Source organism: Cyclopterus lumpus, chromosome 20 (assembly GCF_009769545.1).
Source record: "Cyclopterus lumpus isolate fCycLum1 chromosome 20, fCycLum1.pri, whole genome shotgun sequence".
Lineage (NCBI taxonomy): Eukaryota > Metazoa > Chordata > Actinopteri > Perciformes > Cyclopteridae > Cyclopterus > Cyclopterus lumpus.
In genome coordinates this window covers 12,509,082-12,525,142 of record NC_046985.1, presented here as the reverse complement: position 1 = coordinate 12,525,142, position 16,061 = coordinate 12,509,082, and the positions used below count along the sequence as shown (strand labels likewise).

Below are 16,061 nucleotides of genomic sequence, written 5' to 3'. Positions count from 1 at the left end.
CCTCTGATTGAATGTATCGTTATGTGCCATCTTTGAATGCATAATGTTTCAGTTTAAATGTGTTTTCTTGTTTGTTTTACCTCCGGGGCTTCCCAAGCCAAGTGCCGTCTAGAAGAATTGGATTGGAGAGAGTCTCTGCAGGCGATATCTCGGACACAACGATCGATAATTGGCGCCATAGGTCCGAGGGAAAAATGTGTTATGTACGCACGTTATTCAAATGTTATTCAAATGTGCAACATCTTTTCAACACCAGAATGAGTCTGTGAACTCTCTTGAGTAACTACAACTATAACGTATATGTTCTGGAAGGAAAAAGCAACCATAAACAGTGTGTCAAACAACAATAGCATGGAAAACAATTGCAAAGGCAACACGGTGATGGAGCACTTCCATGTGGCAAATGTGTGCCGTCATAGATGGTGTCAAGTTCCTACGTGGTTCCTTCAACTTTTGCCCAACTTGAAATGGCCTGGTGCATGAACCCCAAGGGACAACTCTTTCCAACACAGCTCAATGTTTATTTGCTCCTTATTTGTTTAGTTGTTGGCTGGTTGGTTCATCAGGTTCAAAACCTTCAAAACACAAAAGTTATACACAAATGTAAATAAACTTTAAACAATTTCAATCCAGCAAATGATTTCAAACAAGAAAGCAAATCACAACAAAAGTCTTGTTGCAGTACCAGTGGCTTCTTTGGTTGCACCATAAGTTGAATTCTCTCTCTCTCTCCCTCTCTCTCTCTCTCTCTCTCTCTCTCTCTCTCTCTCTCTCTCTCTCTCTCTCTCTCTCTCTCTCTCTCTCTCTCTCTCTCTCTCTCTCTCTCTCTCGTCCAATTGCAGGTGTTCCAACTTAAAGTAATTAGCAGCCTGCACTGGCCTGCCAGTGGTGCATTATGGGATTTGCAGTCTTTTAGGAACCGGAATAATGGCAAAATGTGTTGAATTCCCCCATTTTGTCTCAACAGTGGGCTTCAGTCAACAGACGTGTTATACAACTACAGTTTCAATGTAGTGCAAGGATACAGTGGCACGCGCCCAAGAGAATAAAAAAAAGCACTCCCAGCATCCACATAATAACCACAATAAATAAAATAATGCCCTGTAGTTTCAGATTGAAAGATTTGGCCAAGAGCTCAGCACATTGTCCACATCCACTGCAGAGTGTCCTGGGAAAGTAAAGAGTGTGGGAAAGTCTCTAAGATGCTGTTTCATTACCAAGCCACCGGTCTCTGGCATACCGAACTGTGTCTTAGCCTGGGATTTCTCCAAAGGTCAGGACATCGTCCTCGACTGCGATTGGTTCGTCCGTTTGAGTTGTTGCATGGAGAGGAACTGTCAGGAAGTGACCTCGTCCTGGAGTCCTGAACAAGGCCACGTGATTGCATTTGGCCCTGAAATGTGCTCATCGCAGCTGAAAGACCTGACAAACCTGTCTGCTGTAAATACACTGGCCTCGCTCATTCGATCTAGAGGAGATATCCTTTTAAATTGCTGCCACTGGTCATACAATCCGTGACCTGCCCTCTGGCAATGTGTGCGGCTGGACTGTGGCTGACATCCGAGAAGGGACAGGGGAGGGGACCACAACACCAGGGGCTCCACAGGACACTCATTAGGCCATGCAGGACTGTTTTGTAACACTTGTATGACAAAACGAAAGATGAATGGAAAAGATGGAGTGGGGATTTTTAGGGGCCTTCACGGGATGAATCATTGGACACTGATACCGGTGGGGGCTCGCAGCTCCAGTTCTCTGTATTCTGGCTTGTCTAGTTTGATTTACCCCACAAGCCAGGGCTATAAATAGACATACCACTGTGGTGGAGTGCATGGGAGTGTGTCTTTAAGAATTCGGCTGTAATTCGAGCCCTATAGGAGGGAGGGAGAGGGAGAGGGAGAGCGCTGCCTCTCTCTCTCTCACACACACGCACACACAGACACACACACACTCCATCCTTCACTACAATCGAGCGTCGAGCTGCGCGACCCTGCAACCACCTGCAGTTATGCGCGTGTCTCGTCGGATGGGATTCTCGGTAAACGGCGTGGAGCTGTCACGGACACGGACCTCCGGCCCCGCCGCGTCTCCCACGAGCTGTTAGTGTGCGCGCGGAGCGGGAGGAGGCGGGCTCGGTGTTGTTTATGCCACACACACACACACACACACACACACACCAACAAATGTCTCGACGTGGCTGTGGCTTCGCGAACGACCCTGCGGACACAATGAGGAGTTGAGCGAGCGAGCGCGCCGTGGAACGTCTTCATGACCGTCACAAGGTAGGCCCGTGTCATATTCACGCTCTTTACATGCACACGTCCACCGAGCCCACGGGATGGTTTCTCCCTCCACACATTCCTCCCACAGCAGCAGCAGCGAGTTGGCCAAAGGAGACCCCCAGAATACCACCGCGGTGCGCGCTTTGGTTGATCACGTGTTCGAGCATCTCTTGAGATGCGACGTGAGGCACGTAGCGAAAGTTATTTTCGTTTCCCCTCTTAAAAGAGGCCTGAACTTGACACGCTCCATCTTAATGGATGACAACAACAAATCAGTGACGGGCTGTCTGAACAACACGGAAGTCGTTAGCTCCATCTTGTTATAGCCAAAATACACAGTGTAGCCTACATACGCGTGTTCTGCCTGGCGTGCGTCGTGACTGGAGGTGATGGTTTCTGCACCCCTCTATTCATTTATTATTTTCATTATCACTACCGGTTTAATTTGAAGAGCAATACAAACCAACCGCCTAAGTCCCTGTTTATTGTCAGGGATTTATAATGTGTAAGTCTTCATTTAAGAAAAAAAACACACAAATATAGCCAGAGGTTAAAGGGCTTTTTTTTTTTTAGCCCCCCCCCCTCCGCGTAGGAACTTTGCAGAACACAAACATGTGCGTACATAAAGCAATCCCTCTCTGCACTTCGTTAGAATGGCTGAAGACGCGTTTACTTGGACATCTATGTAAAAAAAACAGTTAAAAACAAAGAAGAATCCTCTAATAACAAAAGTATGTCTGCTTCGCAGCATGCTACATTCCACCTGTACTCACTTTCCACCAATGCATATTACAGGCAGGCTATAGTGGACTCGGCAGTTCAGGTCACTGGTGACTTTTCTTATCTTGGCCAAAGTGATCCAGCGAGGGACACAGTTTGTCCTTGAGTATTTTATTTGTTGCTTATGCAGGAACAAAGATCCAGAATCCCGGGGACGTGTGTGTTCTTAAGTGTGTCTGCGCTGTGAGACACTGTTCTGCAAGCATGCCTATAAAGTTCACTGATCTGGTGTCTCACTAAGAGCTGGCACAGTCATAATATGCAAATGTCCCCAGGCAACGCTCGTAAAACATTTCAGCGCTCTGGACTCCCGGTGGCTGCAGTGGACCTCGGTCACTGACATTTTCTGGCTGCGAGCCAGTGGGCCTACAGAGCTGCTCGTTTTGGATCTCCATTGCCTTATAGAAAAGACTCACTTCTGGTCCAAATATAGATATGATGGAATACGATTTTGTATTTTTTGGTGGGGGGGGGGGGGGTGTTTTCATTCTACTCCACACCATGCTACTTCAAGGCCTAGATTTAGATTTAGATGTGACATGGATTTTATTGAACCATCCCATGCTGGTCTCCCTTCACGCCATGGAGCCACGTTCCAATCACATTTTCCAACACATGGCTGACCAGTTTCCATTTAGGATACTCTGATGCTGAGTGACGCCCAGATACCGGCCCTCCCTTAGAAAAAGTAGAGCTGTGCGATAAGTCTCTTTAATGTTGCTGTTGTCGTGGTGATTTCTACTCACGTGGTCGAAAATCGAAAGTTATGTTGATGTGTGTCGGTGTCGCGTATTTCCTCTGACACTTACATTTTGTATCACCGGGATGGAAGGGTAAGGCTCAGGCACAGAGAGAAATAGGCAGGAGTCCAGGCACGTGAACAAAAGAACTTTTACTGAGATCTCACAAGCAACAACCACAAACTGGAGAGAGACGTCACACGGAGGACGAACAACAATCTGGCAGAGGACAAGGGAAATAATGGGAAGGGAAGGTGAAGGGAATGAATGATTAGCAGACACTGGGGAGACAGACACAAAACTAACAGGGTCTTACATTTTTGTTGAAATCAATCCAGCCATAATGTGCATTATTAAATCTCATAGAAAACTGGACCAATAATGACGTAAGCAGGGCTATTTAGGGAAACGCTGCATGCCGCTGTATTACATACACCGTAGATGTGATTTATGTTGGGAAATATGACATGTTTTCATCAAAGTTCACCGGGTTCTTGGCTGGGTTTTTTTCATAAGCAAACAAAGCGAAGTCCAGGGTGCGTTAAACCGTTATTTGGCAGTTAACTGGGTTCTAGATACAGTAGAGGAGCAAGCCAATTTTGTGTTGTGCAGATTCCTGGGAAGTGAGGTCTGTGTGTGGTTTCTGTGTGTATATATATATTTTTATGTGTGTGTGTGTGTGTGCGTGCTGAAACCACAATAATGTTTCGCCACACATCTTGATACGTTTTTTTTCTGTCTGAAGAGCCACGCTTCCTCTGTAACACAGCAGAAGGTAATACATTTTCATGTCATAATACAGTTTTTTTTGTTGTTTTGGTCAAGGATTTAAAGATGTAAAGAAACTGATGCATGTCGTCCAAAAAAATGTATTTGATAGCGCTGATTGATGATTCCACCGAGCACAGCTAACGTTCCCCCGTCATCTCCTTTCCTTCCTTCCCCTCCATCCTCCCACAGTCAGGTTGGGTGGCCATGGACCCATTCAACCAGCTCATTCTCGCCACCTCGGTGACCAGTTTCTTCGCCTTCCAGTGGCTCTTCCACAGAGTCAGCCCCTGGACGTCCACGCGCATCAGCCCCGGCTTCCTCGGCCTCAGTGAGAAGCAGAAGGTGGAATGGAACTCAAGGTGACGCGACGCACACTTATGATCACGATGGGTCCGGAGATTTTACCGGGGTGTTTCAGTCAACCTATGCATTTCCTGTGACACTAGCGTCTGACTCTCCATCATTGCCGTGTTCTTGCAATGTTTGCTCCACACGCCGCTGTTTGCAAGGTGCCGGCAGCATGATGGAAACTCAGTGGCGCGGTGCTTCCAGTGTTTAGTTCAGCCGTACTTCCTCTGTGCAGTGTAACCTCATCATTTTAACACTCAACAAGGACCGTAGCTCTTACAGATCGTTAAAGCTATTTCACTAGCGTTGTCCTCACAGTTCGTCAGTGAAAATGCTTCAAGGACACAGCTTCAAACCAATGAACAGTCTGATCTGAACAACAACAACCAAGTGTCATCTGTTGTCATATTGCTTGTTTCATCTGCTAACTTGATATGGGAACATTGCAGATACTGGTGAGAACAAATTAATTGGAGTGTGTTTTGTGTCTACAGACAGACAGACAGACAGACAGAAGAGGGTTTTGAAGGGATCCAGCCCGGTCCAACTTCATCCTGCATGGATCGCTCGTTTAAATTTTTCTCACAATCTCATATTAAGTTTCATTACTACGGAGAGCACTCGCGAAATTGAAAAGGGTCACATGGTTTATGAGCAAATGAAAGTGAAGGATTAGTGTAGCTGGATCCAGACTACGGGGATCCTTTCAGACTCGCAGGCTGTCATTGTGTCTCACTCACTGACTGACTGACTGAGAACTGGCAGACCGTCTCACTGCCCCCAATGACTGACAGGGACTGTGCCCGCTGCTCTGCCTGACCCTTCAGCAGTGTTTAATCTCTTTAGCCTAATCGCTCTGAATCTATAGGACCCCAAAAAAAATGACACACACTGTCGACCAAACCACAAGAGCCGCATGGGGGAAAAAAAGTAAAAAAGGAGATTGATACTCAATATTCCTCTGGCAAGCTTATTGAGCACGCAGTCGACTCGGTACTGCTGCCGTCAGACGGGGGAAGATTGTCACGGACGCGTGTTTTTGGTTTTCATTTCAGGACGGTGTCGACGTTTCACGCACTGTTGGTGGGAATCTTCTGTCTGCACATCTTGTTCTTTGATGACGCTGTCAATGAAGACCCAGTCTGGTGAGAGTTTGGCTGTGAATCGCACGTTTTGAACCTTTTTACTTTTTTTTTTTTGCTGCATTTTTTGTTATACAGTGTGCTGTGTGAGTATTTGGGTTTTCAGCAGATGGTCAGATTGTCCAGTCGTAGCTTAATTGTGTATTTTCGGACAGTGAAAAAGCTGCTTGTGTGTGACATCAGACGCCCGTTGTTTCAAAGATAAGTAAATAAGAATTTCTTCTTAATCTGTTTCGCCTGGCTAAATAAAGGTTAAATAAAAAGATAACCAGCAATTTCAAGCGGTAAAGTATGATAGCATAGCAACAGTAACCAGGGTGGTAGGGCTTAAGAGATGCTATCCACCTCTCCTTGATGGGCACGGTCTGAAGTTGTCTACCGAGTCAGGTGCCGTGTACCCCATTTTAATTTTGGATACCACCATTAAAAGTGTTCAAAGTCGAGGCGTTTGCAACAACGAAGCTGCGTTTCAAAAAGTTTTGAATCAACGGTTATGTTGGTGCTTTTCTTCTTTCCTTCAATAGTATCTATTTTAACAGAGATATAAACAGTCCAATTCAGAAACCAAATGTATTATTAACATGTGAAATAGTTTGGGCCTCAAGACAAGAACATTTTCATACAAAATGACATTGATTTCTAAAAAAATGACTCTACTTCCTTAAAGCATGAAGGACCACTAAAAAATAGCAAAGTCTTCTCTGCCACCTGACTGTAACCAACCCGGCTTCAGTGGAGGCCAGTGTACATGTAGAGACTTGTAAACGCTGTAACACCAGATGTGTTTTTGTTCAATAGGGGAGACCCTACATTGGTGAATACTAATGTTGCCATCACAACAGGCTACCTCATATCTGGTAAGAGAAACGTCCAGTTCACCCAGGTAACGGTTGTGAAAATGAGACCAAAAGAAGCTGCACGTAGTTTGTAATAAGATGTGATAACTTCACGCTCCGAGGACTCACTTCACAGCTGTATTTCCATATTTTTCAGTATGGTCTTGATCAGTCAAATGTGTTGATTCCACCCATGACACGTACCCTCTCTTTTCCCTGTGCTTCTGTTTTCCAGATCTGCTGCTGATATTTTACTATTGGAAGGCGATAGGCGACAGATTTATTGTAGTTCACCATCTGGCAGCGCTGTATGCTTACTACTATGTACTGGTGAGTGCCCTATTGTCCAATAGCAGAAAGTGCAGGCAAGATGGGAAGGAGACAACCAAGGGTGAACAGCTGTGTCCCGTCTGGGCCTTTTACCTAATTTAGCCACCTTTCGGCAAGCGAGTGCCTCCATGCAGCCGAGAAGGAAACCGTACGGAGGTTTGAAGTCCTTTTTAAAGTCTTTTGGCTTTAGGATGTGCAAGTGTGAAGCGGTTGTACTCTTTAACCTGCCTGGAAATGTCAAGTTTTATATGATGCGAAGGATTGCGGGAATAACACGACTGTAGGCGTCCGGTTCGTTAGACATTTCACTCGGGTTTGGCGATCGTTAAAGCTGCGCTGTAAAAGCAAGCTTATCAAAATGCTTGCCTCTTGTGTTCTTGCGAGGGCTTTCTTCGTGTCATTCTCTATCGTTACATCTCATCTGAGGTACTGGTTGTTGCTGTATGCAGTTGGCTCTAATCTAGATATGGGGACAGGCTTAGTGTACTGGGGAGTGCTGTTCACTCTTGGTTAAATCTGAAACCCTCCAGGTTGCCAGGATCTGTTTATCATTATTATGGCAATGAATGACTACGCCGGTATTTTTTGCATGGAATGCTCAATGATGGTACTCGCTGATGACCCCCCTCCCCCCTCCTCTCCTTTGCCTTACAATTTCTGTGCTTTCTGTTTGTTTTACTGACCCCCTCCTCCCCCTTTTTAATGTTGTATGAATATGACGCAAGTCGAGCTCAGCGCAGCTGAATGCTAAACCGTAAACCACCTTGTGCATGCTTGCAATTCCAAAGCATTGTACACCAGCCGGCCTCCTTATCTTGTCACTGTGCATGCCAGCAAACAGTATTTAACTTCCTTAATGCCTATCTACATTACCTGCCGCCTGCCTGTATTTGTGCCAGTTCTTCTTTCTCTTCCTTAAACTCATCCTGAGATTCCCCCAGTGAGGGAAAAAATTGACAAAGCCACTCAAATAATGTCATCCACTGGAGCCCGAGATGGTCGTCTATCGCCACATAGCCGTACCGTGAATGTATTCTATCAGGAGCACTCTTGAGTTTTACAGAATTACTGTTGTTAATGCTGTTAAAAGTTTCCTTTATACTCCATTTTCTTTTAGTTAAGCAAACTTTTCTGTATAGAGGAACATGCAAAAGGACACACGGTGTGCATTGCTTGGCCTCAGTCCCAATACTTTATCTATTCTTGGATTTAACCTTTAACCAAAAAGCAGTAAAACACTCTGACCATTTGGTTTCAACCACATGTTTAGTGTAAACCTCGCAGTCAATATTTACATTTGACCCCTAACTACATTACAATCTCTCGCTGGATTCACAGATTTGATTTTCTTCTTTAATTTCTGACTTATCATATTAGCATCCAGGTTTTTTATTTTTGTGTCTTCATTGCACCGCGAATGAGGAATATCACTTTTCCACATTTCTTCGTCCAAACAATAACAAGATTAAAGCAGTTATACATCGTTGGAATATAAATATGATTCATAACCGACTGTAAATCCAGCCTTTCATTTGGAGAAACAGAGCCAGCCCCTGAATATCAAACAATTAGATAAATTAAACAAAGTAGGCCATACTGTTACTGGACACTCATGACTGTTTCCTTAGACTGGATCAGTGGGATAACAGAATGAATGCTCTGCATTAGTCAATGGTGGTCAAGAACATATTGTGAGCCATATTATTGTAGCCATAGTCGGTAAAACTCCAATAAAAGTGGTTAACCCTTGATGCCATTTTCATTTTATTTACTTCTGTATTCAGTCAAATGTGTCGTATGTTGTCAAAGTGTTATTAGTTAATGTGTTGGGTGTGTTTATGTGGAAGTTTTCATGTCAAATACACAATAAATTCTACCTACTCAAAATATTAATGTTACACCCTGAGGCACACAGACACATTTAGGCCTAATTGAATTGACCTTATTTGAAAACAAACTTCAGATCAACTTAATGTCTTGAGCTTGTTGGTATGTTTTGATTATTGATTAATTGGTCACTAACAGTGTAATAGTCTGATTTTTCGATAGCATAATCTGTATTTTTGTGTGTGTTTTAACAGTCAAGAATAGCTTAACCAAAAAGAGAATGTACAGTATTAACCGCTGTGTAACTATTAGATGCACGCTTTCTTCTCAGTGTTGTAAATGTCGCTTCTTATTTGCTTCCCATTGTGGTCGCATCTTTTCTGTTTTTCTTCTAAAACATCTGTCTTTCTGTGTCCGTGTCCTCCGCTAACTTTAACATAAATAGCCCCTCTTCAAACCCTACATGCAAAATCTGTCAATATCAAGTCGGACTGTGTCATCCCCGTTCATGCAAAAACTACCAAAAGGGTTGTGTGTCATTTAAAAAAAAAAATTTAAAAAAACCCGAGGAGGTCTTGGTCTAGATGGGGACTTTCCTATTCCTGTCTTGTCTGCTACTATTGCTGTTGTGTTGCACTGAGCGGATCTGATGCCCAGTCACAGTATGGACTTACCAGTTCCTAGAGGTACCAGTATTCTCATGCTCGGTGGCAGGTTCAAATCATACGCTAGGAAAAACTGCAAAGCAGATAAACCTGTTTGTCACATAGTAAGTATGTTTTAATGACCAGCTTTTATTTCAGCCCGGATGGTAAGTATACTTCTACGTGCTGTGAGCCACGAGCCGAATAACCTCAGCGCCCTTTGTGGGAAATTGAATGCTGTGATTTGTATCTTGAATTCTGAGTTTGACATTCAGAAGATGGACACAAAATTGAATTTCAGAAAGCACGAGTCAACCAATTGCAATTCAAATTGAGATGTAGATCACAGCATTGTTATTCAGTCGTTCGGTCAGTACACAAATGGATCTGGTTCATGGCCCAATTTGAATACCATTACGGTCCTGAGTGCTTGATCTTCAAAATGTAATTTAGCAAGGTAGGCCGGGTCAACACTGTTCCAGATGGGGAGTCCTGAAAGCATCTTGTTGTAAGACTATCTTCATTCTATTTAGTAGTAGAGGAAAATTATTCAATTGGAACGTAAATTAAGCCATAATTAAGCTCATTTTATGGTCAGATCACTCGAGGGCTTCATAGTGGCTTCAGAAGCCACGGTCAGCAGTTTGTGCATTTTTTTTTCACATTTCAGTGGTGGTTGGCTTCATTAGGAATTGTTTGGAGCACTCCTAATGCAGTCTTGAGTTCCGGTGCAAACCTGCTGAAGATGAAGTCATACAACATGGAATTCAGGCCCCGATCGTCTAAACCACGACATGTTTGGCAGTTAAACGTAGCGCTCTTTTACTCTGCATGGCTTCCGGTTGCTCCTTTTTACATAGTGGCTGGCTGAATGTATGTATGGTTGTACATCATATGTATCAAAGCCTGTGCTGTGTTGATATCTGCTCAATACCCTCTCAATGTTGAGCTGTTACTCGGATGAACTGCCATGCAGTGTGGTCTTCACTGGTTGTTTTGCTCTCTGGATGAAAAGACAGTCACTGTAAGTTAACAGTCGATCACGATGTTATTTAGACGGCTTATATCAGTCAAAGCCATGTATTGGCTCTCTAAAAGCAAGCCCAGTGTTGGTTGCTAAATAGGCCTCTAGTGTTCTCGTGTTCTCTTAGTTACTGGCCATGTTTCCAGTGAATTTGACTTTTTTTATGTGGATGACCAATTAGTGGTGGTGGTACATGTATTCGATTTAAGCAATAGATTCCTCAGTGTGTGTGCTATATAGATTGATTGATTTTTATATATATATATATATATATATATATATTTATTTATTTATTTATTTATTTATTAACTTGCACCTGAAGCTCAAGCGCAATGCATGGCTCTGTGGGTAAGAGGACGGCTTTCTTGGTCAAAATATCGTGCGTTGAGGAATTCATTGCTCCAATTGATGACATTTACAACCAACACTGACTGGACATCCACATACAAGGTGTTGCATTTTCCCTTTTTAATATTCAACTTTACACTTTTCAATATTTTAAAACTCTAAAGATCAATTTCCATTAATTTTGCAGAGTACTCGTGGTCCTCATAGGATTAATCCTTAAATTGTTCTCCTAAAAGGATCAACCATTTCCTAACAATTGTGCCCATGTCAACATTACTCCAAAGATATCTTATACTCATGTGCATGAATGTGCTCGGCACAAACGTGTCAACATGCCCTCACTGAACAACTGACTCGGGTCACAATGTATTCCAGTTGATCTGTTGACTCCTTTTATGGGATGGACAAGTTACTGCTCACACTAGACGAGGAGAATGAATCATTTGGCAGTCAAATTAAAGACCAGTCTAATTTGAGCTCGAGCCTAATTGTGTGCCCTGAAGGAGAAGGCTCTTTTCTTAGATCTGCCAAATAGGTCTTTATTTGGGAGGACATCTACTTTTAGACTTCCCCAGATCCCCACATAATAGTAGTATGTCTCGAAATATGAAATATCATACGGTCACGTCGGAAGATTCCTTGGAATTGGAGCCGTCCCTTGGTTACCTCGTCACTGCGGAGCAGGCGGTACATCGACTTCATGCCTGCTGATCCAAATGACTCGCTGTCTTGTTTTTGTCCCTTTCACGTTTCGTTGTCTTCCTGTTCTTACCTTGTTCTTCCAGGGCGAAGGAATGTTGCCTTATTTTGCTAACTTCCGTCTGCTTGCTGAATTTTCTACACCATGTGTGAACCAGCGGTAGGTACCCGTTTACTAGTGACCAGTGCTTTGGCTCTTAAAAGTTCGTATTGGAGCTCAATTTACATTTCTGGAGATTATATTTCAGAAATTGTGTTAATTGTTTGGGATTTTAATTACATGAATGTAGTCTATTGCTTCTTGGATGTTCTCAATTGTGTTCAGATGAGATGAAGATGTACAAATCTTGCCAGTTTTCTCAACCATGTGTTGTGTTTCAGCTGGTTCTTTGAGATACTAGGTTATCCCAAGTCCTCCCGGCCCAACTTGGCGAATGGCGTCGCCATGGCAGTCGTCTTTTTCGTGGTCCGCATCGCCGTCATGCCAGTGTACTACATCCGCATGTATGCGGTCTACGGCACTGAGGCTTTCTACCTGGTGCCCTGGGGTGGCCGTGTGGCTTGGATCTGCTCCAGTATCTGCTTGGACATCATGAACATAATGTGGATGCATAAAATTGCCCGCGGCTGCTACAAGGTGCTGCGTTCGGCACGCCAGAGCAAAGCCTGCCCCCGTCAGGAGAATGGGAAGACGGATTAGAGGGAAACAGGGTGTCGGTATCGAGAAAGCCACAACAGAGACACAATGAAGTCACTCCCGGCGCATTGGGGGAGCAGCAGCTCGGACACTTACCGTGACATCACAGGACTGAATGTATTAACGGAAATTGAGTCACTGAGATGTACCGATGGACCCTTGAACTGGCCATCCCAAAGCCATGAAATGACCTGTCAGCAATACTGTACACAACAGAGTCCTGGGACAATGGACTGTTCGCCCAACCACAAATATTTTGAGCTCAACAAAAGACTTCATTTAGTCTTTTCCCTTTTTTTTTTTTTTTTTTCAATCCCAGAATTACACAGATGATCATTCACCCACTGACATTCAGTTAAGAGAAGTTAATCTGATATTGTGAGTCTTGCTCACTTTGGAATGGTGTCATTTATATAATGTAGGGTCGAAAGGGCCCCGGTACACTGTATGTTTATTTCTTTTGTCTTGCTGGAGTTGAGGCAAATGACCTTTTGAACATTCAAACAGTTAAATATGCTGTTTTTATTGAAAAGGACGCTGGTGTACAGAATACCCTCAAAATGCTTAAAGGGAAAACGAATGTCAGCGCTGTGTTTGTACGCTGACGCAAAGCAATACAAGAACATTTGTTAATAATGTTGAGGAGACTGAAATTCCACAGAATGCAGGAAAGAAATGCAGCATTGCATTGACAAAGATAAGTTGTGGACACGGTTTTTGTGGGAGCCGTCATTTATGTCCGATTGCGCAATACATGTTGAGGGGTGAAACGGACGTGGAGTGCTGACAAACCTAACAAAAACAATATTAAACTCAGAGGGCAGATCAAGAGTCGCAGCTTTGAATGTGTATGCTAAGAGGCTTGGTGGGAAATCTGACACCCTTTAGTTATTCTGGTAACAGGTGTTGACCTTAAGTTTAGATAATGTTCTCACATCCTATTTTTGATATCTTTTCTGGCACAAGCTGTTCAAATCTACCCTTCACCAACAAGCTGCATGCTTTTGACCCTTTAGTCAGCGAGTTGAATTCAGAGTTCAACACATTTATTTAACTGATTTAGTTTTTTGCAGATTTTAGGTTTGATGTAAAAAATTATAAATCTAATAATAATAATCAGTGTTTCAGAGGGTAATGTTTCTTTTCGTGTCAAAACATGTTTGCAGTCGTTTTAGGAAGTGTGATATAAAAATGTTTTCTCCCTCGTATTACACATAATCTTCAATCCACTGTTACACATATAATACTTCCATATTTATTCATCAGCGTGATGCAAGGATTTCTTTTTTTTCTTGGTGGACAGGAGTGTATGGAAACGTTGTGAAGATTCACATTCTAATTGTTTTCTTGAGCGTCATTCTAGTCGATTTTCGTACAACACTGAACACATGGACAAATCTCCTCAAAGACAAATGTAGAGCCTGTCATTTTAACTTAAAGGTTGTAAGTCATCGATGATTTATGAAAAACATGTACTTGAATTTTCATTGTAAAAGTATCTTTATATGAGCTGTACATCAAAAGCTATCGTCAAATGTTTTGTGGAAACAGAAATGGGGATTGCTAGTTTTAAAAAATACGCCTTGCTATGTTCAGCATTTGATTTTGTTGCCCTTTCTTTCTTTCTTTTTTTTTTTAAACAACTCAGAATTGCACAGTGAATACTTTGTTATATTCTCCCAAAAGATAAATGTGTTCCACGTCTGATGCCTGTCTAATGTGATTGTTTGGCCTTTTTGTTTCAAATGTTAAACCAATGGGCGTGGGACAGCTGGTTGTGTTAGTGCTTTTGTTTTGTTATGTTTTTTTTTTAAAGTGTCATTTGTGCCAGTGCTAAAGCCATTACTACTTTCCATATACAGTGCCAACTTGCATCCATGATTTGATGGTTCAGACCAATGCTGTGCACATACCCATCTCCAGTCACAGCAGGATGAGGCTCAGTGTAGTTTGGCGGTGTGAAATACTTCTGTCGCTGACGCCATTCGATGACACGGACTCGAGTGGATCATCACGATCTCGTATCTTTAGAAAAAGAGTCGGGATGTGTTAACGTTTCACTGGAAACCATGCAAGGTCTTGCATGGCCAGTGTGGTCGTCTTCTTCACGCACCCTATATAACTGCATGTGTTATTGCATGGGGATCGCACTGCACACAATATAGCGTATACATTTGCAAGACAACTTTCTTGTTCTTCCTAGTACATGTACATAATGTTTACTGAAACGTTATTCTTGTAATGCGCCACATAATGTAATCCACAGATGATGATGATGGGATGAGAACCATAAAGCAGATATTTAGTATAATATCCAGCACAGATATAATAAGAAAGGGAATACTTGAATACTGAATACACAGTATATAACAATCTGGGCAGTGCAAATCAACCTGAATCCTATGAGCATCTTGCATTATATGCGTTCCATTGTCTTTAATGTATTAATGCAAGAGAAGTATAACACAAAGCAGATGCTCTGGTAATAGAGAGCATGGTGCCGCCGGTGTTTCTGTTCTGAATGTTGTATGGGGAGAGATGTGAGTAGGTGGAGTGTTAAGTGACATTCTATGAATGTATCGGAGAAGAGAAAATATATTTGTCATTTACGTTTTCATTTGTTCTTTACAATAAATACCAAATTAACGGATGTGATGTGTATCATTCGGGTTCCAACACGTTTGGCAGCTTACAACACAATTAATGAGCGTCTAGTGTCTCCGATACAGATTTCATTAATTAGTGGTACGTCCCATTATTTGAAGGCATTGTTGTCTTAATTCTGCTCACGAAATACCATTTGCCCTCGATGAAGCAGTAATGGAAATATGTTGAGACATTGAATTTTACTTTTTTGAAGTTCTGAGTGGGAGACAATATTTTAGTCATATTTGATGGCAGCTATAGCAACTCAACATCGAGCACCAACTGACATCAGAGACTATAAACAAACAACCACTTTACATGGCAAAGACGTTGTCTACGTGTTTTCACAATCTTGTGTTCATTTTTACAAAATGCCCAGAAAAGTAATAACACGGAAACAGTTTTGGATGTCAGAGGTCTCGGCAAAAATGTATGCATGCTTGACCAAAAACTGTAATTTCTGTATACCCTGCTGGTAAAAAAAAAAGAGCAATCTTGACAAACAATGCCACAGAAATCCGAGATTGCTACTTTGTGTCCTTGCCGTCCAGATGTTCACATTCACTGGCCACATGGGTTGTATTGTGTTCAAAAGTCTGAAAAACACCGTGAACTTTTTATACATTTTTGGTCATAATTTACAAATATATAATCAACAAAGAACATGTTTTAACACTGTACATATCACCACTAAACGATACATGACTTTAGCAGGTCATGTCTCACACGGGCCACTAGAGGATGGTGTTTGCATGTAATTCAACTCACTGGCCTCCCCTGCCATATCTGCAGGCACTGAATCCTGCGGTTTGGCTGCTGTTTTATTGTCATCATCAATGAGAAGGATACACCAAATTCAATGTGCTACCAATGTGCACAGGTGTCTTCTCTTCTGCGGTTTGCTTAAACTTCGGACTAAGAGGGAGAAAGGTATCCCTTCTCTCCCT

At 42.7% G+C, this 16,061-nt stretch overlaps 1 protein-coding gene across 3 annotated transcripts; it reads left to right on the top strand.

The window, feature by feature from the left end:
* Positions 1-1,861: 1,861 nt before the first annotated feature.
* On the top strand, positions 1,862-15,112 carry LOC117749359 (TLC domain-containing protein 4-B-like). Of its 3 annotated transcripts, XM_034559775.1 has the most exons (8): positions 1,900-2,282; positions 4,548-4,577; positions 4,763-4,932; positions 5,977-6,066; positions 6,862-6,920; positions 7,135-7,229; positions 11,858-11,931; positions 12,153-15,112. In XM_034559775.1, the coding sequence occupies exons 3-8, from the start codon at positions 4,778-4,780 to the stop codon at positions 12,469-12,471; spliced, it is 792 nt and encodes a 263-aa protein (XP_034415666.1). In that variant the 5' UTR covers positions 1,900-2,282; positions 4,548-4,577; positions 4,763-4,777; the 3' UTR covers positions 12,472-15,112. The 3 variants fall into 3 exon arrangements, with proteins under 3 accessions (XP_034415665.1, XP_034415666.1, XP_034415668.1); XM_034559774.1 differs by lacking the exon at positions 4,548-4,577 and having other exon boundaries at positions 1,862-2,282; XM_034559777.1 differs by lacking the exon at positions 1,900-2,282 and having other exon boundaries at positions 2,294-4,577.
* Positions 15,113-16,061: the final 949 nt, after the last annotated feature.